At 39.7% G+C, this 26,852-nt stretch overlaps 1 protein-coding gene across 1 annotated transcript; it reads left to right on the top strand.

The window, feature by feature from the left end:
• The first annotated feature begins 637 nt into the window (after positions 1–637).
• lrfn5a (leucine rich repeat and fibronectin type III domain containing 5a) lies at positions 638–24,880 on the top strand. The gene is made up of 8 exons (XM_020919756.2): positions 638–834; positions 3,322–3,450; positions 3,810–3,990; positions 4,424–4,579; positions 4,648–4,907; positions 6,110–6,574; positions 22,496–22,769; positions 23,990–24,880. The coding sequence occupies exons 1-8, from the start codon at positions 638–640 to the stop codon at positions 24,878–24,880; spliced, it is 2,553 nt and encodes an 850-aa protein (XP_020775415.1).
• The last annotated feature ends 1,972 nt before the right edge of the window (positions 24,881–26,852 follow it).

Below are 26,852 nucleotides of genomic sequence, written 5' to 3'. Positions count from 1 at the left end.
CTGCAGTCTGAACGCAGCCTAAAACTTGGGACTCAACTTGGACTTGACATTCAATGACTTGGGACTTGTCTCGGACTTGAGGCCTGTGACTTAAGAAGACTTGAGAGGCACTTTTCACAATCTGAATTCTTTCTGTTCTGACTGTAATGATTTGCACTAAGATCTTGTCAAAACAAGGAAACAGGAAAAAATTACATTTCCACTCTTAGATACTATATAAATACTCATATATAAATGTACTATACATTTTTAAATCCAATGTAATTCATATAAATTGCGTAAATCTAAGCTACATTTGGTACTTTGGTTTAAAGACTTGAAAAGACTTGAAGCTCAAACCAGACAACTTGGACTTGACTTGGATTTATGAGACAATGACTCGAGACTCGACTTGGACTTGCCTGTCTTTAACTTGGGACTTGACTTGGACTTGAGGTCAAAGATTTGAGACTCATTTGAGACTTGCAAAACAACAACTTGGTCCCATCTCTGACAATAACTACAACAATGTACTGCAGCCCATTAAGCAGCTGTGTGTTTGTAAAGGGGATATACAAATCAGACCAGTAACTCAAGATATTTACAACTCCATTTTCTCTTTCTTTTCCAGGTGTTGCATCCAAGTGGGGTGGTAACCATGGAGAGGTTGTTGCTATGTGTGATGTTGGCGGTCGCCATGGCAGTACGGGCACAGATTTGCCCCAAACGCTGTGTCTGTCAGATCCTGTCACCCAACCTGGCAACCCTGTGCGCCAAGAAAGGCCTGCTGTTTGTACCTCCCAACATAGACAGGCACACGGTGGAGCTGAGGCTGGCCGACAACTTCGTCACAAGGTAATGCTTCCACTAATTAAGTACGCAGGATACTGATGTTAAAAAAATTAATTAAAGAGTTTTACATTGATGGCCAAGAATGACCTTCAGCATATCCGCTACTGTTAAATTTAAAACTATAAATCAAGAGTTGCTATAGAAAATTTTCTGGCACGTCACATAAATTAATTGGACATTGTGCACAACCTGGCAAAGCTCTCCCATTGTGTCCATCTATGTGACCGCCATCAACTCAAATGACTTGCTCTCTCAAAATAAGCATTCAAATAGTTGGAAGTCTAATTCAATGTCTGGAATGTGATGCAAATATTTTTAACATTACAATATTCAAACATAATACTGGTGTCTAGACTCAAGGCCAGCCATTTGCTAAGATGAACTATTCAAACGCAGTATTAAATGCCATACAATTTCAGACCTAATGCAGTTTTTACAATGATTCATCTAAGCTAATTACACAAATAAAAATGATTTCTCTACTGCTGCCACCAATACAGTGGTACATATTTCAGTGGGATTGCCATCAATAGGCGTAAAATATGGTGAACGGAGGCTGAGCAGGATTGTAAGAGGCCAATATTTGCTCAGAATGATGTTTTGATCTTTAATCACTGGACTGAAACGTGGGACTCATAAATCTGACTGGCCCTTGTGGCAGCCTACACATTCTGTATTGGACTATCAGTAAATTGAGTTCCTAAATCCTGTCAGCACAGGCCAAAAGCAGATACTTGGCACCTGGACAAGTTTCAGATCTGCATTCAGTCCCCAGGTTAGGCTTGGGGACAGTCAATAGGACAGCCACTCTACTTGAGAGGGTGATTCATTGTAGCCCCGGTAGACACTTGTGGATAGGAGTTTTCTTTTTGGCACGACTAAAAACACAAAATATAAAATAGATATAGCGAGTGAAAATGACACTGACACAACCCCACCAACATCTAAACGTGAGATTGATTATAGTGGCTTTGGTACTCATAACATTTGCAACATTTGGAAGTTAGTAGCAGTAATAATCTCCTCCCGATACTCAATGATGGTAAACTACTTCTGTAATCATATTTATCATCATCATCATCATTTCCTCCAACCATTGCGACTCACACACTACCTTCATACAAAGCATTCAAACATGCACAAGTACAAGTACAATGGCACCAAGTTAGCACCGGTTAGAGCCTGGATCCAGCCGCCAGCCTCTCAGTTATACAATGACAATTACCCCATAAGCCACTGTCACCCAAGTTAATCCTAGCATGCTAATTGAGAGTGTATTGCGATCTGTTTAGCTTTTGGCACTCATCTTTCAAATGCGTCTATATCGGTTTCATAGAGTCAGTTCTCTGGAAAGCTCTATCCTAATGGGGTTCTGAACAGCTGCTAAAACAACACTAGTCACTGATGGTGCTGCAGAGCCGGGGGCAACTCTGGTGATGATGAGGCATTACCCTGGATGCTTTTATGAGCCACATTAACCTCAGGCACTAGGATCGAATCAAACACATTTGGAATTTTAAAGAAAGTTTGAGCCATGGTTTAGTCTGTCTTTTCATAGATTTTAAAGACTGATGAAACACTCGTGCCTAGTTGCCATAGCAATTAACAAATCAAAACTAAAATTAATAATGCTGTTTCGAATGTCCTCAAAATGGCGCCTATGACACGGATGCCAAAATCCTAGAATAGTCAGTGGAGCTGCTCGGGGCAATGTTCTGATAGCGATGCCAACTGAGACATGCATGGGTTCTCTCACCAAGCCTGGTAATTGTTCATAGGCCACAAAAATTAAATGATTTGTTCCAGTTGAATGAAAACCATATGGGATTTAGCATGAGATCAAGATTAGTTTGTAACTGTCAATGATTTGGTTTTATTTGTTTTTAAAGGGCCTATATTACACTATTTTCTGATCTATAGTATAATGTTGTCTCCTCATCACAAACATTGGGGGTGTCAACTTCTCTCAAACAGAAAACACTATGTACCACCTTGTGATGGCATGTGGTAAAGCAGGAAGTGCTCCACTGTGTTTTTAAAATCCATACACCTTCATTAGAATCATTTGGATAATTTCAGGTCTGGAACTGCCGATCTCTGTTGAACTAAAGGTAAAAGGTAGCTGTTAACTTTTTGAGCATTGGAGATGTACACAGCCCAATAATGCAGGATTACTCAAACATGTGTGAATGAAACAAAACTCCAGGTATGTTTTTGATGAGGTTACAACATTAAAACATGTCTTAATGCTCATAAGAGTCAATAAGGCATAATATAGGACCTTTAATGAGTCAAAAATTTGACTGACCATTTGGCATCCAGTCCTATTTTGAAGACTTCATACAGCACATGTGAAAGCTTTAAACGATATATATAGAAATGCACTATTAGAGATTCACTTGCATATTCCGTTAGAAAGTATTCAGCAGGAATTCTGTTTGAGGAATTTTGTTTTCATGAATTCATATTTATGCTGTTTACTGTCCACAGCGTGAAGAGGAAAGACTTTGCAAACATGACACGTCTGGTGGATCTAACTCTGTCCCGAAACACCATCTCGTACATCACACCTTATGCCTTTGCTGATCTAGAGAACCTCAGAGCCCTTCACCTCAACAGGTAAGAACCCTAACTAACTTTTGGAAGTTCCATCAAATGCTTTTTCATGGAGATGTTTTTGCTTTGTCTGGAATGTTTCACAGTATGGTATTAAACCTTTCTATCTTTATGGAGATCAAACCAGACCAAGTTACAGGTCAGATCTGTGGAGAGGCAATCCCACTCCCAGTCAGAATGCTTGTTTTTCTAGGTTGATAAATGTAAGGTAGATCTGTTTAATGTCATACTATAACTATAACATTCCAGGGAGACCAATGACATACCCAAAGAAACAAATTAGTGACGGACCCCCAACCAAACAGTTAGACAGTGCACTTTTAAGGAATTGTGTTTTGATAATACTTTATGTCTTTTTTCAGTAATCGGTTGACAAGGATAGGCAATGATACTTTTAGCGGGATGTCCAAGCTACATCATCTAATTCTCAACAACAACCAGCTGGTCCTCATTCACCAGGGAGCGTTCAATGACCTGCTCGCGCTGGAGGAACTGGACCTGAGTTACAATAATCTAGACTCTATTCCGTGGGAGGCCATTCAGGTTTGTTTTGTCCTAGATAACAGATGATGTAAATAATGCTGAATTGAATGAAGGTAGACGTGATGACAATGGACGACCGAGTGAGCTAAGGTCATCCGTTTCAGCGTGCTGTTGAATCCATGACTACTGCAAGCTACATAATCAAACAGGATTCTAGATGGGCTGCCAAAAAAGTTTAAAGATTGTCTGAAAACAAAATGGATTTAAGCAACTAATTTTTCAGGATCCTGTCATCAATATGAGTGCTAATGGTCCTGTTTAGGTGTTTGATTTTTCAGTAAAAAGAGTGACTAACTAAAAAAATGCATTTGTTTCTTATAACTTTTGTAAATAAAAATATAGTTATAATGATACACAAAGATACACTCCTATCAACACTTTTGTGGCAATCAGTACATCAAAATTATAATATTTCTCTTCTCTCTTGAAACAGAGAATGATAAGTCTTCACACGTTGAGTTTAGACCACAACATGCTGGACTTTATTCCAGAGGGGACATTTTCCCTGCTACAAAAACTCAACCGCTTGGACGTCACCTCCAACAAACTCCAAAAGCTCCCCCCAGACCCACTTTTCCTAAGGGCCCAAGTAAGTCACCCTTCTGCTTTTACAACTATCCATTTTCAGCTTTTACTAATGTTGCTTTCTTACCACAGGTCTTGGCCACATCGGGCGTGCTAACCCCATCCACATTTGCGCTGTCTTTCGGCGGTAACCCTCTCCACTGCAACTGCGAGTTACTGTGGTTAAGGCGACTGAACCGAGAAGATGACCTGGAGACATGTGCCACTCCACAGCACCTGTCTGGGCGCTACTTCTGGTCAATTCCTGAAGAGGAGTTCTTGTGTGAACCTCCTCTCATCACCAGATACTCCCATGAGATGAGGGTCCTGGAAGGTCAAAGGGTTGCACTCAGGTATGTCATTAATAAAGGCCATTTTTGTTAAGGATTGGTCTTTATTTTGTTATCAGTTAAGATATCACACGCTATAAAGTAGCTGTAATGTTTACAAGCTGCTGAAATTGCCCAACTGTTCAATGGAGCGCTTAACAGGGACATCAGCGTAAAATTTTAAGAGGGGACCAAACTAAATCAAAACAACAATGAAACTGAGGCGTGGTGATGGCTTCATTTGCATATATATTGGTCACACGCTCCCAATCATGATAGATGTTATGTTTTCAAATATAGATATGTCTGGGAATGAGAAAGGGCTGGCAGGGGGAGAGTGGGTGCGCCACGATTATTATTGCGTCGCTGTTATTGCAGCTGACGGTGGTCCTCATATATATGTCATATAAGAGGGGATCAGCAGGGTCAGCCCACCTAATATCTACTCTTAATAACCTAAAAGATATGGAAAAAGTTATGGGAAAGGACACAATAAAAGTTTTTATCATCAATTTCTATCTAGTATACGTTAAGTTTAGAAGTTAAGTTTACAAGTTTATTTCCATGTATCAAACCACTGCATTGCCTTTTATTCACATTTTGAATGGATTTTCATCATATTAATGATCATAAATTTGGGCTGTGACATAGTTTTTCAACTGAGGCGAGTCGTATAACCTTCCCAAAGTCAGGCGTGCTTGGGCTGGGCAGTGAATGATTGCCCCATAAGTAAACTGTTCTATGTCACGGCCTGATTGCTTTTCATATGTTTACAAACTGTCACATCCAATATTCCCAAGCTCTTTTCAGCATAACCCTGACATTTACTCAGGGACAGTCATTGCTCACTGTAATTGTGCCATAAGTATTCAGTAGCCTTCATTTGCTTTTATTTGCACAAGACAAGCATTGATTGTACACGTTTATTGTAAGTTATTTCATATCATGTACTTTCATTTCTATAGTGGCCTCATTCATCATAATGCCACCCAGTTATTTCTAATCCAAAGTGTTATTTGTACAATGTAATACATTGCATAACTGACTAAGCTAAATCGATGTACAAGGTAGCTAATGTTCAAGACATATTTTCTGTTTGAGTCCCAAGGGGAAATGGAAGGTTCCACCAAACTGCTGTGTAGTGCTGTTCTGTTTTTACTGTACGCTTGACCTCATTCTGTCTGTGTACTAATATGTTCCACTCGGATGCTCCCCTCTCCTGAAAGGTGTAAGGCAAGAGGTGACCCAGAACCTGCCATCCACTGGATTTCTCCCGAGGGAAAACTGGTCTCCAACTCATCTCGGACTCTGGTCTACACCAACGGGACCCTGGACATCCTCATCAGCACGGTCAAAGACACTGGTTCTTTTACTTGTATCTCTTCAAACCCAGCCGGGGAAGCACACCAGACTGTGGATTTAGTGATTATCAAACTCCCTCACATCTCCAACAACACTAACAACATCCAGGAGCCAGACCCGGGATCATCAGACATCTCCACATCCACGCGAGGAGGGGCCAATGGCAGTAATGTGACGGGCGATGTGAAGGGAGCAGATAAGAGAGTGGTGACAGCCGAGGCTACATCTTCAACTGCACTGATAAAGTTCAACTTTCAAAGGAATATCCCCGGAATACGCATGTTCCAGATACAGTACAACGGGAGCCAGGACGACTCTCTGGTGTATAGGTGAGTCTCACAAAACACCACTCGCTGCAAACAGAGCACATTTTTAGGAGCAGTTGTTTGTCATGGAGTTTTGGCACTCATATATATCCATTGTTGTTGGAAGAGTAGCCATGTCAGATACGAGGATAGGCGTACAGCAAGGCCTAGGCCATAATTACTATATTGACTTATCATTCAGTATAAGGTTGGGACAATATTTTTTGGGGCATCAATATTTACTGTGTTTATCAATATTTACCGTACATTTTCTTTGCACCACTAGGAGATTTTTTTTTTTTTCTTCTTTTGCAATATATCGCACTTCAGAATGTGTTATCGTGACTCCTTTAGTAGTCTTAATTCAAAAGTTTTTCAGGATTTTTTGCAGAACATTTTGGTATTAGACCACAGATGTATGGCACTAGTAACAGTAAATGCAGTAAATGAGTAGCTATTGCGTTATTAAAGAAGAACACACCTAATTGAAGGCTCTGGCACAATGCAAACTAACCAATATGTCTCGTGCAGATACCATCAGTCTGGCCTGTTTAAGATTGGATTACATTTGATTAGACGCTAATGCTAATGATCCTGTTAGCAAGCGTGATTGGCCCAAATAAAAACCGAACAGGCGACCAAAGTGAGCTGAATTAAAACTATAAAGCAAATGGGCTGTTTACTGCTAAATCAATGGCGGCTTTAACGCATTGTAAAAAATGTCCACATCGGCATGCTAATTCAGACCTTCAGGTTTAAAAAAGGCTGGATAAGGTAGGCTATCTTAGCATAACCACTATATTGGCGAGCCCCCATCTTCACTTTCACGTGTTTGCGTTGGATCACACAGACCGAAACTCCCAGGGAATGAGTATTTGAGCAAAAATATTTACCTCAGAGATGGATGGATCGAATTAGCAAACATAGCATAGCCCATTTAGCCAGCGCTATTATCTGCTTTTAATATGAGAGCTAATCCTCATTCATCAGTATCGCTCATCATGGACAGAAGGTGAATGTTATAAAAGTGGCTGTTTGAGTCTGATCGCGTGTATCGTGCTAATCTTTATGTATTGTGAACGGTTCCAAGACAGAAGGGATACAGATGGATGTGGATGAAGGAGATCATTTCTCTGATGTTATCTGCACACCATATTATTCCTAATCTGGGTACATCAATTACCAGCTAAGCCTTACACAGTAGAATACATCATTAACTCACAGTGCCAATGGGATTTAGAGATTTCCATCGTCAAAGATCATCTCAGTCACTTTAAAATATAAAAAAGGATACTTAATGTTTTTGTACCATGTGGTTTTATCCAGTGACAACAGTAGTTCAAGAACGAAGTAAAATGGCAAAGCGAATAAGCAGAAGTAACAAAGGTGGTCAGTGTTTCTAATAGTAGTCACATTATTAATAATAGAAAACTTGTTGTAATTGTTCTGTTTTACCCACTTAGTAATTTAAAGGTGCACAGTGTAACTTTTCTGACGGAGGATCTGGTGATGCCATGAGTGTCAGTCACAGGCCTTGATCTGTGGAGAGGCAACCCCATATAGTTAATAAAATATATTTTAGAACAGTGTTTCCCAACCTTTTTTGTGAGGATCCTTATTTTAAAAGTCACAAACCTTCGTGACCCAAGTCAATAGACAATATTCATAAATCACAAAATGAAGGTGGATTTGATCATTATTTAACATTAATGATGATATTTTATTGTTGACTGACTGATGGTGTCTCTCTGAACAATTAGTATTACTCAAGTTTTAAACAATGAAAAACAATAATTGAAGCAGCAATAAAAGGATCCATAAGTTGTCTATTTGGACATTAAATGTAGCCCATTTGTTTTTCTTTTCAACATTCAACTGAACCAGTAATATTGGAACAAAACTGTCAATAAAATAATTACAAAAAGATTAGAAATTATACAAAACACATCTTAACATTTCAACATTTTTAATGAGATAGGTTGGCCTGTCTGCATTTTTGTAGCATGTTCCAGTCCGGGTGTAGGATGGGAGAGCAACACAATGTCAGGTGACCCCAAAAAAAAACATTGTTTGGGAAACAATATTTTAGAGCAGTAAAAACACCTGTAACTGAATAGATAGTAAGACAAACAATTGCCAGCCAAAGCATCTCCCTGGAGTCAAAAAGTGGAGAAAAGTTACATAATGCTCCTTTAAATGCACTATTAAACTACATGATAAATTAACATTTTTCAACACCTGCTGCACTCTACTATATATATTAGAAGTATATTGAGGCTTAAAGTTTTGAGAACTGCAAAACTATCATTCTGTGTATATAACTTGTCCCTACATATTTTGGTATGTGGCTTCAACATTTTCACCCAGCTCTCAATTCACTTCTTCAAAGCACTGACAGGAAAGCATGACAAACAAGCGCCTATGGGTGCTCTGTGCGGACGAGTGATTGAACATCCACCCAGCACCCAAATCATCCTCTTTCATACCTCTTGCGGTCTCCTTTCTTTTCCCCCTCTTGCTTTCTGTCACCGCCACTCCCGCATGCTGCTGTGAGTCGCCACTGTGTTGTTGGGTGTTATTTTACCGGCCTCTTGCCTTTAGATAGGCAATTGATTTCCATTCAACACCTCGGCTGGCACAAAGCTGCTTCCCATTGATCCTGTTTTTTTCATTACCTAAACACAGAGAGAGAGAGGAGAGGGGAAAGGAGACAATAGACAAGGAAAAATGAGTCAAATTGGAGGAGGAGGACTTTGAGGTTAAAGGGCTATACATTGGGTTATAGTTTAGTCATTGCAATATCAGCATGTGTAAAATCTATATATTTAACCCGTTTGCCATCAAAAATTCAACTAATATTTCTGAGTAAATAATTTTGTTCATTTTGTTTATTTGAGCAATACAGTCCTTAACATTTTTATGACAAAATGTAGTTTTTCTACATTTCACTGTCGTACAGTGGTGACTTATTTTCAGATTTATTTCAGCTGAAGTTGAAATAAATATATCCAAAAATGGCAATGTTTTACGCAATATTATGTTTTTTCATGTGTATTTTTTTATATTCATTTTTTCTCATGTTATGCAGCTCTAGATGTTGCCCATGCCGGTTTCCGTATAAGAGGCCTATTGATTGACAGTGGTGCAGTGCACTTTTATCTTAATGTTCCTGTCTGGAAGTGGAAATGGGGCACATACCGGCAGTCTGCATGCTCTGTGCATAAACACTACAATAAATGAGACAGTTTAATGCCTCTTGCAGGCCACTGCCATTGGTTTGCTTAACTTCCTGGACATGTAATACATTACATATGTGAAATGGAATCGCTGTAATGGTTGATTCTCTATTGATCGCTGTAGAAATGGCCTATGCACCAATTCTTCTGGTTGGAAGGTCAAAGTCATGGGCAGAGCAGCTCTCTGGCTAACATGGATTTAATGTCCAGTTGTGGGACACTTGAGACATGCAGACTGATACATGTGCTGTTATAACACCAGGGCTACTACTTAAGTATTGACTTTCAGCACTGGGTGATCACAAACTACAGAGAGAAAGAGAAAGAAAGAAACATCTACTCAAAACAAAGCAGCAGAAATTTTCAGTGATTTCTTTTTTATCCAACAGCCTGTACTAATTGTTTCAAATGCCAAGTGGCAAATTAAGTATTTCTTGGTGCTAAAAGCAGTTGAATGATTTTGCAAAATGGATTATTAAAATGTTTTAAACTTAAACTGAATTTGGTGCATACACAAGATGTTCTCTACTTTGAGGAAGTGTTTGTACACAACAGAGTAGAAGTTCTTGCTACATGTTTTAAAGGACCCTTCTTATGCTGTTGTGTTGTGTTTCATTCACATGTTAACACACAAGGTAACAGGTCTCTATTAACTTGAAAACTAGTGTAAGTGTATTTTGAACTTTGGACATGTAGACAGACTAAGAACAAAAGATGACTCAAGTGTGTTACATGTGTGAATGAAACAAGGTATGTTTTGATGAGTAACAGCATTCTAGCTAGAGTCAATTTTGCATAGTATAGGCCCTTAAAGGCATTCTGGATCAATGTACAGAGCATTTAAAGAGCAATAACTGGACAAATATGTAACTTAACAACAGCCAAATCATTTGAAGCTAACCATACATTTTATCAGTTGTTTGCGGTGTGCTAATAATGCAGCGGGTACAGCAGGGCCATCAAATAGGCTGATGTCAGAGAGATAGAATTACAAACCGCAAAGTTGAGTTACATGCACAGTCTTATCTCTGTCTACGAACTCTTTGGAAAACAACAGGATGAAAGGATTATGTGAACTTACATTGGAAAGACTGTGCATGTGTGTGCTTTTAAAATGGATTCTTGGAAATAAGAAATTGAGGAACACGTTAGTATATTTTTACAATATTCAGTTGTATATAGGACTGTCAAAACAAATTGATACAGATAATCAATATAAAAACTAGTACTGATAATTTACTAATTTGACAAAAAAGACAAATACTACTAATATACTACTATTATTTTGTGCTAGAAATGGTACAGTATTATCTAAAATAGTCATTATATCAATATTTAGTATTGAGCCTTTTCCTTGGTATCAAAATCAAGTATGAAGTTTTTTGTTTTGTTTTTTCTTTGTGACACTTTATACTGTAATCTTTCTACACCCCCAAATCTTAAAATGCTCTGTTCCACCTTGTGATGTAATGAAGCAGTAGTTTTCAGGTAAACAGCTACCCTTTACTTTTTGTTCAGTAGAGATTGGCAAAGTCTGAAATCATCCCAATGATTCTAGTGAGGAGGTGTAGACTTTAAAAACACAGTGGAGCACTTCCTGTATTACACATGACATCACAAGGTGGAGCAAAGCGTTTTCAGTTTGAGAGCAGAATTTAGGTTGCAGGATTTGTGTGTTAAACATGTGAAGTGAACACAACAGGAAACAACATTATAACATAGATCAGAAAATTGTGTAATACCGGCCATTTAAATGTGAAACCATCTGCTTAAACATTTTCTTTTCTACATAATTCAAATATCCACGTAATGTACTGAACACATTATTATAGCTGTATTGACCACAGTAAAAGACCTTACAATGAACATAAATGTGCACTGACCTTTAGCCAAAAGAGTAAATCAGATGTGAATTTTACTGCATGATTGAGCCATCGACCCCGGCATTATCTGCACCTCAGCACTTCCCGTGTTCGGCGCGGGTCAGGCTGAGGCAGGACCCAGTTGCAGGCAATAATACAGTGACCTTTTACATTTGACCTCTGCTGACACGGGGCCAACCAAAACACTCTGGGCATTTACACCTCACTGCCTTTACGGTTCCATTCACCAGTGACAATCCAACATTGACCCTTGACAATAAAACTGCCACAGAGCCAGTAAACACCAGGCAGTTAGTTCACACTTTTGAGAGTTAATGCTGCTTTTAATGAATGGCTTGCATGACTGAGCCTGTGTTTTAATTAGAGAGAGGAATAGATGTTCAAATGGTGGGGTGAATGTATGTTTATTATGTAGAAGAATTGATTTTATTGTTATGATAAGGTACATGAGAGTCAGTGGAATTGCACCTACACGTTATGACCTAATTCTTGTCAAGATTTCATTTAAAAAAAGACTTATTCTGCTTGTGTCTGCTGTATAGTTAGTCTAGTGCCCAATGGGACTAGAAGTTGTAGTTAACATAATATGGAGTCTTGAAAATAAGTGCCTCAAGATTGCTCAAACATCCAGGAATCACTCCAAATACAACCTCGAGAGGGTAAATGAGAAAGGGAAATAGCTACTAGTATGCATGGTTAAAAACTCTGCAAAGTCGATTTTGCATAATAGGTCTGCTTTAAAGTTGCTTTGCCTGATAAAATGGTGTTTAGCAAAGTATAGCAAGTTGTGGAATTTAGTAGAAGTAAAAAAAATAAAATAAAATACACTTCTTAAAACTAGTTTAAAGTATTGGACTAGGAGAAAGCTTTTGGAAGAAGTTGTGACACTTGCAGTGTTAGTGATAGAAGAGTTGGGGTCTTGCAAGTTGTGATTTGGACTCGAGTCAGACTTGAGTCACTATTTTTTGGACTTGAGATTTGCCTTCATAAAATAGACTAATAGATTTGGGACTACACTTTGACTTGAAGGTCATTGACTTGGGACTTGACTTGAGAAGACTTGATGCTTAGACTAGCTGACAACATTAACTGTTATTAAGCTCTTAAAAATTTGCATTTCTACAACTCTTCTCTAAATACTCATATACCATGACTTTTTAAGTACGATTTAGTTTAAAAGTATTATAAATTGCAAAAATTTAAGCTACATTTGTTTCTTTGGTTGAAAGACTTGAAATTACTTGAAGCTCAAAGCAGACGTTTTGAACTTGACTTAGAGTTATGGGCCAGTGACTTGAGACTCGACTTGAACTTGCCTGTCTTTGACATGGGACTTGAGGTCAAAAACTTGAGACTTACTTGAGACTTGCAAAACAACGACTGGGTCCCACCTCTCAGTGATAGTACCTGTAATATGTTGGTAATAATAAGATCAAGATTGATTTATTTATTAAGCCCACGGTAACATATTTGTACAGTAGAGGCAGTAGTCACTATACAAAGATGCTTGATGTAACCAGTAACCCCATTTAGAAAGTTTTGTTTAGTTATTATTCCCTAAAATGCCCAACTCTCCAGACAAAGCTACATACGCATAGCTATTCTGTTTAGTCTGCAGTTTCCAGCTCTTTCTTTGTTTTTCCGAAATATCAAATATCAGTATGGGCTTTATTCATCCCATGGTCTCTCCAGTGCCCAGGTCTAACATCTCAGTCTGGTGTAAAAAGTGCAGACATCACCACTTATGCAGCTCTAATGCCCCAATTCCCATTTTACAGCCCCATAAACACAAACCTAATGCAACATGCTATTGCTCTAAGTGCTCTGTGGGGTTTTTAAACATGAACACTGCACAGTGAAAACTCAACACAGCCGTACAGAAAGCTAAAGGACCTCATAGCATTGAGTACAGTAGGCATGAGTGTAGCAGATGGGTTAGAAATACAATTTGTTCTAAGGACGATATATTAATGTTGACCTCATAGTTGTAATATGTAATTGAGAAGTATTTATAGATTCTGTTTCTGCCTAAAATGGTCCACAGTATGACATTAAACAACTTTATCTTACATTTATTCAGTTATAGGTGGTTTTATAGCTCAAAAATACCTAGAAAAACAAGCATTCTGACCATGAGTGGTTGCCTCTCCACAGATCTAACCTGTAACTTTGTCTGGAATGTTCCACAGTATGGTACTAAACCTTTCTATCTTCCTTAAGACCAAAACCAAGCAATAACATCTCCATAGAGAAAAGTATTTGACAGACCACCAAAAAAGTTACACAACACACCTTTAATTAATTGAAGTCTTGGTGATTTGCTAATTACTAGGGATGTAACAATAACTGAAATATCGTGATATCGTATCGTCAAAGTTCTCACATTAATATCATGGACAATCACAATATATCAAATTATAAGTAAATAAAGAGTTATGGTGCAGCAATTGCTAAAAAAAAGACAGAGAGAACTACATAGAGCATGATCCTTTGCTCCATTTCAGTGTGGACTCGAAGAAATAACAGTTCTAAGCACTTTTAAGTCTTAGTTCTTTGGATTAAGTCTTGTCAAGGCATTTTAAGAGGAAAAAGTATCATATTCACAGTTCTGTTAGCCTCCATAAAATATCGCAATAAATATAAATATGTATATCGTGAAAATATCATACCGAGAGATTTGGATATTGTTACATATTTAATCGTGAGCCTCCCCACCGTATCCTGAGCTTTCCCATGATATCACAATACATATCGTACCGTGAGGTTCATACCATGATGATATCGTATCATGAGACTTGGATATCGTTACACAGCTACTAATTACATTTAAACTTGCTTTTTTTTTTTTTTTCCAATCATGATATATTGCAGCCCTGAGCTTATTTTTTACATTTTTCCCTCTAATATCAGGTAAGCAATAATGCAATAAAAGGTTGTGTGTCTATATGGTCCCTGTGCAGTGTTGCTGTAACTGCAGAGTTCAGGTGCTTTGGGATGAGAAAACTTCAATAAATGTTATAGCAAAATGTATCAAGGCTTTGGGGCACTGTATACCACAACATTACTGCTTAAAGACGTGCTTCAGTAGATATGAGGAAACAAAGGCCTGAAATGCCCCCTGCAGTGTTTATTGGTTGACTCTGCAGAAAGAGCAGAGCTGAGGTAAGCACATTGAGTCCACTCTGGGCTAGAGAGCTTCCTGTTTCCTGTACAGCTGTGGAGTCCCTGTGACGCCATCTCACCCAGAAGTCCAAATATGGTCATAATATTTACACATTAACCTTACACCACCTCTGCTTAGAATCCTGGGAGAAAACTCTGTTCTCAAATCAGTTTTCATTAGTGCTCAGTGAAATGGAAATCTGGAGGTTTTCAAACAGAGGTAAAGAGGCGTATAGTGAAGGTCTGATGAAGAGGATGAATCAAAGGAATGAGATAATTATAGTTTTTACTTGATGCTGCTGCACTCTGAGGAGACTTGTTTTATAGGGAACTAAATTATAATTATAGGCTTAATTGGGGAGCGAGTTCTTTCCCACGTGTATCTCGGCAACATTTCTGCCAAGCTAATCGACTAATTGGCTATGTCAGATTTTTTTTTAACCATTTTGAGTCACGTTTTTTTTTTTTTTTTTTAACTGCAACACACCACCTACTAACCTACTATAATATTACTAAGTGACACCTAAACACTAAAAATAAATGTATGTGTGGTAAATATTTTCAGTGTTACTGTCTGGCTCTCTTAATTTGTTGATTGGTTTGTTTTTGGTGTAGAAATAGGCACACTGAAGAAGGACACTCCAACGTGGTAAATTAAGGTTAATATAAAGGTTAATGTAAAGGTATTTACTGGGAAACGTATCATCTGCATTTGACCCATCTCCAGATCCTGAACTAGTCAGGACTACCTTAGCTGGAGGACTTTACCTATTGTTAATGTTCTGGGTATGAGGGGGGGAAATAGAGTGCCCGGAGCAACCCCCACAGACTCCTGGAGAAGCATGCAAACTCCTCACAGAAAGGTCTGGGAAATGAGCCTGGGACCTACTTGCTGTGAGGTGAGAGTGCTAGCCACTCAGCCGCCATGCTGCCTTCTTATTCAGTTAAACGTAAATGTGTAACTATTCACTCAAACTGGACATTTTCCCAAGGCACACCTTGTAACGCCTTGAGGCACGCTTGGGTTCCCCAGCACACTGGTTGAAGATCAAGAGTCTAAATAACTGTTATTGGCTCTTCCAGCTGAGCTCCATTGATTAAACATGAATGCAGAGGTGTTCACGTAGTGCACCTGGCAGATCACAGTTCTCCCCCAGACTTGGAGGTGTTTTGGTGATCAGGTGGGCTGTGGCGTCAGGGCGTTGTGCATGGACACACAGAGATAAGAAGCTCACGATGCTATGCATTCTGACTGCCTGGAGAGTCATGCAGGAGCACTATTAGCCTATTAGCATGGCACCAAGCCATCTGCTGCGTAAGCCACATTAGCTCTGAGGTCAGCGGTAATGGGGCACAAGTTGAACTGCCATTAATCCTCTTCACTTTCGACTTCCAAACCAGCAACTTGTAAATGTTAAGAGCAAGTGTGTGGTTGAAGTTGTCTTTAAGTGTAAAGATAATGCTTGAGAAGAAAGACAATGAAAGTGTTTGTACTGCTTCAGTCCACTCAAGTTTGGTGGAAGTTGTATTGAAATCTCAGCAGATCAAATGAACAATGAAGATATTATTAATGTATAAAACACTCTGAAATAATGTTCTAAAACACACAACTTTACATGTGATTTTGTTTGTTAAAAAAAAAAAAAAATCTGTGTTGGAGCCATTTCATTTGGAGCTGGCATTTAGCAGTAGCACAGAAGGCTCTAGCCAGTAGCACTGAATATCATTTTCACAAATAATTGGACAACCTACTTTTTCCAAATCTGTGACCCACATTTCTTGACAAAAAAGTAAACAAATTTTCAAGTGTTTTTATGTCCATGTGAGTGAACATCAAGGCTCCACTTCTTTAAAAGATAGTGGCTTGATTATTGGCTGGAATTCGCATTAACTCGAGCAGTGGCTGAACTACTTCTGAATCGGCCAAGACAGGAATTAAAACAGTGGTGCGTGCCTGGCTGATACATCCATAAGAAGTCACACAGTGGATGTTATTGGAGCCTGGACCCTTATCACACCGGGCCAGCTTGACCTGCTAACCCACCCCTCCATTCTGTTCCCCAACCACTAAACACTTTACTCAGTCTGAATAACGTGTGTGTGGCTTCAGGGGTTGTCTTCTATTTAATCAAGTGAATGGGACTGAAACACAACCGTCTGGTCATAGTTCATTGTTGGGTTCATGAAACTTGTATTTGTCTTGTGACTAAAGCTGAAAGTATGATTGTATTCGTGACTTTGCAGGCTATTCATGGGTTTTAGGGTGGTGATAAAGCAATTAAGAATTCTTTGAACGGTGAAAAGTCCTAAAATTGGTGGCTATGAATTGGAAGCTTAAACTCAGGAATACTGAAGAAGGTATAGTTGAAACACATGATGAGCTCCCATGCAATTTCAGATTTAGGTTTTGATTTTGTGATCATCAAAACTTAGCCTGATTCATCAGTTGGTTTCACTTCGTGGAAACCATCTGACCTCACAGCATTAGGATTTGTTTGCTCGACGATAGGTGGGTACTTTTTTATTTAACCAATTGCTGCTATTTGGTCTTGATGTATGTAATGCGCCAAATCTCGTAGAAAGAAGAGCAATAACGTCTTTCCCTTTGATAAAATTCACCAAACATTTTCTTTGTTCTGGCTTTAAATCCTCGATCTCGGGAATCATGGCCAACACATAATGTATGTTTCCGTCTACATCCATCTTTGTTTACTGTTGTGCTGTATGACAAAAGGAACCAAGACAGGCACTTGAGTTTGATGTCATGGCTTCACAGCTCTTCACTGATTGGCCAGTGCGCAGTCTACAACTTCCGGGACTCTTGCGAACCGTCTAGTGTATTCCAATTCCTGACTTAGTCGCTGGAGAGAAATGAAATGGAAGCTTAAACCCAGGAATACTGAAGAAGGTATAGTTGAAACGCACGATAAGCTCCCATGCCATTTCAGATTTAGGTTTTGTGGTCATCAAACCTTAAGCTCTGGGAATCTTTTGTTTAGACTACTCATAATTGCCATGGTAACTTTCTTGCACTGTACTGTTCCCCAGATTTTGAGACTTTAACCCAAATGAATCAAATTAGCTGTTAGTACAGATGTTTTTAGCATCATTTTAGCACCTTCTTTTTTTCAATTTTGTGAGCACACCTTTTTGATTGATATAATTTGCCATGGCAGGGATCCAGGCTCATTGACAATTATGAGGCTAGATTACGGTTCCTGAAAGGCTCTCACAAAACACACACACACAAACACACACATATGGATACAGTGAATGAGATGTCTGTTCATATGAATCACACACACACGAGACTGAAGCCTTGGCACTGTCCCTCAGATAGATTAGTGCAATGATCTCCGCCAAAGCAATCATCTGCCCTCTGTAGGCCTTCAAACAGTAGCGACCCCATTCCACCACACACGAAATGAACCGCTATGAATGAGTCCGTGTGGGTGGCCTCGCAACCCTGACAGCTCCGACAGACAGGAAGTAATCATATGGAGTACAAAAAAAAAAAAAGAAAATCATCTCATCGGATTTGCATGATATAAATGTATTTTGTGGACTCAGCATGTGGCGGGGCATAGTTCAATACAGCGCACCACACTGCCAATATCTCGATGTGCCTGCTAAGGGTTGTAAATCGTAGCTGTGCAATGGGGAGTTCATTAGCGGAAGATTCTGTCACAAGCGGTATAGACGCCTTTGATTTTGTGTGCTCCCAGAAGATGTTACAGTTATGTGTTATGGTGCTATCAAATGTAGCTCCTTTTGTCTTATTTTTGCCTTTCTTGCCAAAAGCTGTGAGGTTTATAAGAGGCATGTAAGAGGCATTAGGGTAGCTCTCCTGCCCTCACAGCTGGGTGGTCTTTCCCATATGGATTTTCCGTCTCCCACCTGTGTCTGAGTGGGTTTTCTCCTGTTTCTTTTAGCTTCAGCTTTTTCTGTAAAACTCCAACACCTGCACACTCGGTCAGGGCAAATGTGAAAGAAACTGGTTATAATTTCAGTGGCGTTTAAGGTAGATAGTGTTCCTTTTTCCTATGCATCTACAAAAGGTCTTCTCATTAATTCTTTAAAAAAAAAACATCTTAGACATCTACATTGCAACTGTACCTGTTCCTTGTGTTATATTTGCTGTACAGTACATAAGAATTGTCCTAGTGTGTGCTTAGATAGATAGAATAAACTCGATACTGAATACAGATTCCAATACCATGATGATAATTGAAAACACTCTTTCTTTAGACAATAGAATGTGATTTTCAACATTAAATTATAGTTTATTTCATATTATCATGGAATCCCCCAGTCATCCAGGTGTGTCTAATCTCGCAGCATTAGGATTCGTTCGCTCAACGGTAGGCAAGTACTTTTTTATCGCTGCTATTTGGTCGTGATGTATGTAATGCGCCGGAAAACTCAGTGGTGTCCGCGTAATTGGCGGCACAGCAGCAAACAAAGCAGAGAGTGATCATTGTCGTTTCTGCGAGGTGAACTTGCGAATTAAAGGTGCAATAAAAAATGAGAAGTTTGTATTTGACAAAGGAAGTCCAAAGGAGGATAGCGTATGCAGTCTGCTATCGCAACCCAGGTTGGTTCAGCTCTTCGCTGACTAGCTGGTGCGCGGTCTACAACTTCCGGGGTTCTTGTAAGCCGTCTAGTGTGTTCCGATTCCTGACCTAGTCGCAGGAGAGAAATGAAATTGAGCTGAGGCAATAGGTGGCACCAGCCTGGCGAAGTATGTTCCATAGTAGTCCATGGGCGTATACTAGTCTATGTGCTCTTATTCTTGTTCTAATACAGCACAAGATCATTCTAAAGCGAAAGGTTAATTTCTGTTCTGATGCTTTTTTAGAAATGTCACCTGTCAGAGTGAATATCTACTTTCGATACTAGTCTCAGCATCTCTAACATCGTCACAATGTTTTTGCTATTTATTACTTTATCTCCAGGTAAGGTCCCTCAAAGTTCAATTCATTCTTTCACAGAAGTCAATGACATCCAGAAATCTAAATAAATATTCGCAAAAGTCAGTGCTCACATTTGGGAAGAGACTGCAGGATTCTATAAACCTTTATTCTGTAGACATATAGCTATTTGTTGTTCTATATGCTATACAAAGGATTTATAAATGCATTCCTCAGAGTCATGTATTATTCATATCCTGGTAAACAATGCTTTCTATTTGTGCCTCTGACATTGTTAAACTCTGCATCAAACAAAACTGACAAACAGTAAAAAGTGCTGCAGAAACTTGCTTTACACTCTTCTCTTGCATGAAGCTCAAGGCTGGGGCAATAACAGCCAAATGAATCTCTGTCTGCTTTGCCTGTGTATGCAAATATACAGTAGCTGGTGCAGGTAATCAAATGTAATTGAGATTTCTAATTTGCTTTGGTCTTTTTATTTAGGAGATCTACAGCAAATCCTCTGCTAGTAAAAGTGTGTGATTTGGAGCAGAGTTAAAGGTGCATTGTGTAACTTTTCTTGGTGGAAGGTCCGTGAAATGCTTTTATCCATGGAGACATAATTGTTTTGTCTGAAATTAAACCTTTCTATCATCATGGAGACCAAAGCAGACCAAGTTACAGGTCAGATCTGTGGAGAGGCAATCCCGCTTAAAGTCAGAATGCCTGTTTTTCTAGTTTTTTTGAGCTATAAAACCACCTGGAATTGACTAAATGTAAGATAGAGCTGTTTAATGTCATACTGTGGAACATTCTAGGCAGAGAAATGACATGCATAAAAACAAGCAGGTGTTGGACCCCTAAACAAAAAGTTACATAGTGCACCTTTAAGACTTTGGAAGATATTTCACTATTTAAATTGAAATGATTAATAGTGAGTATTATACATGTTCAAGAAATTCATTTAAAAAAAGAAAATCAGTCTATATCACCCTGCTCTAACACCTTGAAGTAAGAATAGTCCTTCTGATTAATCTGCACCCTACAATGTGACTTCTGTGTCTCCTCGCACAAATAATGACACCGTACTCTGGGGTGAGGGTGTTTCAGTGGACAAGGTTCACTAGTGCAAGGATGGAAACAGCAAGGGGTGAGCTAAGATGATGTATTCATGCTAAGATGATGTTCATGAGGTCATATATAATGTCTCACACTGCTCGAGCTCATGATAAAAAGGTAAAGTGGATATATGGCAAGTTAATTTCACTAAATCATACAGTAAACATCATTATATTCACTCAAATAAAATCTAGCGTTCCCTTTTTTGTTTGGACATGGGCAGCAGAGGTAATTCCCTAACTGTTTCCTAGCAACCATATTGTAAAAAAGGGCCAAAGCTCATTGAATTTACACAATGGTAATTATTTGTTTAAACGCTTTCACTCTCTCTGCCTGGCCAGCTTTTTGGATGGAATTTTCAATTTTAAAATTACTCTCCAATTTTTTTTTCCAAAAATTGCCACTTGAATGGTGTAAAACTATGATAAATATTTACCACATGGACTTTCCAACCAACCAAAAAAAAAAAAAAAACTGAAAATCTGTCGTACACATTTTAATTCTCCCCCCAACTCTCATTAAAGTGCAAGAGGAAACCCAGTGCTTTAACCTGGCCAAATGCGCCTCAGCTCTTCCTCTGCGCACCCGGGGCGTCGGTCCTGCGAACTCGCCAGCCCTCTTTTGGTTTTAATGAGGAATTGCATTAGCATTTTAATGAGCCAATCCTGGGAAAAGCTGACAGGAGAAACTGGAGGACAAATGCACACATACTGCCACCGATGTGACAAAGATCTGGAGAGGGAGAGACGAGTGGCATAGGCTCAAACTATCATCGAAAAGACTATAGAATCAGATCTGGCCTGGTTTTCCGTGCCCTGGAATGCTCTCGATGGGAGTTTCATTGCGATCAGGATAGTAAAAATCTGGGAGGGCATCTGCTACAGGGATTTGCACCATAATAAATCATTTAATTAGAGTGTTGTCCTACTGATGACTTTTGGGTTTTGTTTTGGAGGATTCAGCAGCACTTATTCACAGTGGAGCTGAGTCTGTGATACTTCAGTGAAACTTCCTTCCCAGATTTTTTTTTTTTTTTCCTGTTTTAACCTTGTATCTATTTTCGGAATGTGGTCTGTCTTAGCTTTGTTGCTCATGTTGTGGTCATAAGGTTTCTGAAGAGTTCTTCTATTTCACATTGTGTAATAACCCATTACTGCACAACCTTGTTCAAGCATTGTTGTTGTGTCCCTGGGCATGACATCTTACCCACATAAATAACAAGACTGTATAACTCGTTGTTTAAAAAAAAGCACTTCATCATGCCTCTTGCTCAATGTGCCATGTTCAGTAATACAGAGCAGCTGCAAGACAAAAGTACTTGTACACCTAGGATAATGTCATGCAGTTATTTTGACATGGTTCTCATCAGGCTCTACCCACTTAGTGTTTTCACTCTTGATATTGAAAGAGGTAACCAATAGCTTCTCTTTTATTTATTGGTTTTCTCAGTTATCTACATTTACAATACACTGATTGATATAAAGGCCATTTATCTCAGCCAGAAGAAATTACAATCAGGTACAGGCCCTTCAACCTATTATTTTACTGACTCAGAATGATAGTTTTTGGATAACATACTGTACTTCCCAGTTTAATTCTTCACCAACAGCTGATTCTCTTTTCTTGTCTCCACAGAATGATCCCTCCATCAAGCAAGAACTTTCTGGTGAACAACCTGGCGGCGGGGACCCAGTATGACCTGTGCGTTCTGGCCATTTACGATGACGTGATCACCTCCCTGACGGCGACACGGGTGGTGGGCTGTGTTCAGTTCTCCACAGAGTCCGAGTACATGAGGTGTCAGTTCATGCAGTCGCAGTTTCTCGGCGGGACCATGATCATTATTATTGGAGGGATCATCGTGGCCTCTGTGCTGGTCTTCATCATCATCCTCATGATAAGATACAAGGTGGGGTTCTCACTCACTTTCACTTTCATTATAAAATTCAACACTTGTTTGTAAGATTTATCATATAACCAGGGGATATGTATGCAGATCTGAAAAAAGTGAGGTGAGATAAACACAGAGGTTGATTGTGGTGAAGGTACATCTCCGTTTAAACATTGGTGATGGTGAAAAAGAAATGGAATGGCTAAGGTGACTGTTTCATTTGCTTTATGTTATTAGGTTATTTTTTCAGACCAAGAGTTTCGTACTTGACAGTTTAGTCTTCTTAAGAGTGGCCATGTGATGTTGCTGTGACGTGTCGCTCAGCTGATTTAAACAGGTTTTGGTACTGTCTTCCTACCAGAGGCAGTACGACAGCGCCACCTGCAGTCTGACTTCCTCAGGAGAGTATCCCAGGTGTGTGAGAGGAACAAAGCCCCCTCGTCCTGGTTTATAGTCCCGTGGGCATGTTTCTGTATTTTGATTGCTTCTTTAGTCCAGGAACGGGGTTTGTTTTTTTTGGGCCGGACATGTCACAGTAACATCACTTTACTACTCTGAGGTAGACCACTAGTGAGCAGTCGAAACTGTCAGGTATGAAAACAAACTTTTGGTCTGAAAAAAAAAACTAATAAATTATCGAAAGACCAAATAAACCTCATTGGACCGTTTCATTTGCTGGTGCAGAGTTGCATATTAACTTCCATTTTCCTTTAATGAAACAACAAAAAAATGCAAAACGCTATTATCTTTACCTTTATTTATTTTTATTTACCTGACATATTTCAGTCAGACTTCCACCTTTGTCAGGTAAATAACCTATAGCGTTGCACCCTTTTTTGTATTATAAGAAGAAATTTTAACCTGATACTGAAAAAGAAGAGAAAATAAAGTTTCCAAATAATAGATGTTGCCGCGTGTAGTTGAAATGGCTTGATGAATATGAGAGAGAAAGTGAGAGATTAAGTGCACCTGTTGCTAGAAAACTGACAGCTGACAGAAGGTAAAAGAACAATCTTGAAAAGGTAATATTTCTGCCTTTTATCTGTGCCTCTATTTCATTGCCTTTAAGGCTAGCTGTGGATTTTGGAGATAATGTTGTTTGTATCTCCATTATACACTGACTATATTAATGAGCACACATTAATATATGTAAAACATACTTTGTCATTGGTGTAACATGCAATGCTGAAATGGTTTAAAAAAAAAATCATTCATGGCCTCGCTTGTGTCTCTCTTAGGTGTGTAACCCTGGAGATGGAGGCAAAGGAGTTTCCCTGTCCATGACAAATGTGCACTCTCAGACCAACGGGCCCCAGTCTCAGGGCTGCACGGTCACTCCCAGCTCCTCCAAACATGGCTCCATTGGCCTGGACGATCTCTCCTCTGGGAGCTCCAAGAAAAGGGCAGGAGCAGGGGCCAAAGACACTGTGGTCCAGTCCTCTGAGTCTCCACTGCCCGACTGCTCCACCTCAGGCATGGGGCAGACGTGGACAGCAAAGAGCCCCACTACAACCACAGTGGCTATAGATGAGAAGACCTTGACTGGTGAGAGGGCTCAGGTCTCCTCTCCCTCCTCCACTGGCTCACTGCCCAAACCAAAACGCAAACCAGCGCCCAGCAAACCGGGCTCCTCCTGTTCCAACGCCTCGTCCTCCACCGTCCTGACTGAAGCCCTCCCTCGCCCCTCCTCTGCTGCCTCCTCCAGTCCTTCCTCTGCCCTCCTCCCTCTCTCTACCCCTCTGGAAAACCTCAACACCAACCGGAACAACTCCACCTCTTTGAACCAGTCCCCTTCAGTGTTTAGCCCACTCACTTTGCCCAGTCCGAGCCCTCGCTTCAGGGACACTCCTATCCTCCGCCGGGCCCCTCGCGCCTCCTCCTCCTGCTCTGCCAAGTACCAGACTCTCCCTGTGGAGGATGGGGGCCGCAGCCGGGCTCGCCGGAGGTACTCCCTCAGTGAAGGGGGCTCAAAGACTAGCACGCTCCAGCAGGGGGCTGCTCCTAAGCTAGGACGTATAATGAGGAACAAGAGGAGCCAATCAATGAGTGCAATGCTACTCGCTAAAGAGGCCGAGGACTCTGAAAAAGGCCGCTGCGATTCGGACTGGATCTTAGAGAGCACAGTTTGAACTACAAACAAGATGGCGACCACACGCTGGTTTATCTGCTTTTGTATGACGTGTGTGTTTTGGTTTCAGGTGATCAAGTGGTTTCTTGCCGTTTAGAGTGTTTTTCATTTTAGATGTGTGAGGGAGTGAGTGTGTGCTCAAACATGTGACTCTTTTTTTATTATTTTCATCGCTTTTGTCCACAACTCTTTGTATTTCGTTTACATTTCTCACTCCGTTTCTGTTTGAAGTGGGTCTTTGGGTGAGTCCATGCTCTGCCTTGTCTCGTTGGTACCACTTTATAGCACAAATGAAAACAAGACAATGGGCCACGTCATACACACTCACCGTATCCGGACAGTTCAACAGCAAGGGATTTACCATTACAGGAAAAAAGGAATCCATCCAAATGGGACTGACAAGCACACTTCACAATCCACAGAAAAGTGTTGTTCGTCGGCAAGAGGAAAGCAGCCGGTGCCTTCTTTTGCACTAATGTTCCTTCACTCCCTGACAGTCAAAAGAACTGGATTTTGTAGAACCTCACAGCTTCATAATGGAAGGGTTAGGGCAGAGGGGACAAATAAGAGACAAGAGATTTCACACATAGCCTTTTTACTTACAAAGGAATATGGACGGTTGTAGACAGGTGACAATGGTGGCAAACACAGACTTTTAAAGAACTCTTATGAAATTGATATTTTTTAAAGGGAAGTATAAAAAAAAAAAAATAACCTTATGGGCTGTTTCCTGACTGGGTTTACTACAGCCTGTGGTGGTCACAAGCTCATTGGGAGCTTCTGTACAGAAAAGACAACATGTACTGTGTTGTTATGTTGTGTAAAATAAAAATGGATAAAAACAACATTTGTAATTAAGTCTCTTTTATGCACAGTGTACTCTTGGAGTCTAGTTGAAGTATTTGCAAAGCATTCATAATATCCATAGAGTTTGCCAGCTTCCAACGGCTGGTGAGCAGTTAGATTGATAATTAGAGGTATAAAGATATCCAAGTCTCACAATACGATATCGTCACTGCATGAACCTCACGGTACAATGTTCATAGCAATGTCTTGGGTAAGCTCATGATATGGTGGGAAGGCTCACGATTAGGAATGTAACAATATCCAAATCTCTCGGTACGATATTTTCACGATATACATCTCACAGTACGATATTTATTGTGATATTTTGTGGAGGCTCACAAAATTGTTAATATGCAACTTTTTCCTCTTAAAATGCCTTGACAAGACTTAATCCAAAGACTTAAAAGTGCTTAGAACTGTTATTTCTTCTTGTAGTCTGCGCTGAAATGGAGCAAAGGATCATGGTCTATGTAGTTCCCTCTGTCTTTTTTTTGCTATTGCTGCACCATAATTTAAGCAAAGTGACTTGTAATTCGATATATTGTGATGGTCCATGATATTAGTGTGAGAACTTTGACGATACAGTATCACAATATTCCGGTTATTGTTATCTATCTATTAATTCAAGGAACGTCTGTCCGTCTGTTTGTCTGTTCCATGCATAACTCTCGAACCGCTCATTCGACTGATCTCAAATTCGGAGGGAGACATCCTAATGGGACGTGAGTGTGCAGTGCCAATTTCCATGTTGTTAGGATAAAAAATGCTAAAGATATCAGTCAAAAACTGCTTTTCTCTTGTTACAGCCAGTACAATAAAATCTCTTTGGAGACAAGCAGGTGGCAGACCCCCCACCAGAAAAGTTACATAATCCACCTTTAAGTATCTTTAACATAATAAATAATGTGAAATTGTCTTACAGATACATTGCAAACAATCACTTGATGTATTACCGTGCTGTTCGAAAAGCTCCAGGTTATTTAAATGCAGCAATTGATAGTGTTGCCTATGGATGTTTAAAGATGATATATTACACAAAACTGACTCTTGTGGACTGTTACCTCTTAAAAAATATACCTGGAGGTGTGGACTGCATTGAATCACATACCTTTCTCTATATCTGGTCA

This window comes from Boleophthalmus pectinirostris, unplaced genomic scaffold, assembly GCF_026225935.1.
Source record: "Boleophthalmus pectinirostris isolate CB_2022bp ecotype Guang Dong unplaced genomic scaffold, ASM2622593v1 HiC_scaffold_10, whole genome shotgun sequence".
Lineage (NCBI taxonomy): Eukaryota > Metazoa > Chordata > Actinopteri > Gobiiformes > Gobiidae > Boleophthalmus > Boleophthalmus pectinirostris.
This window is presented reverse-complemented; position numbering and strand designations above follow the sequence as displayed.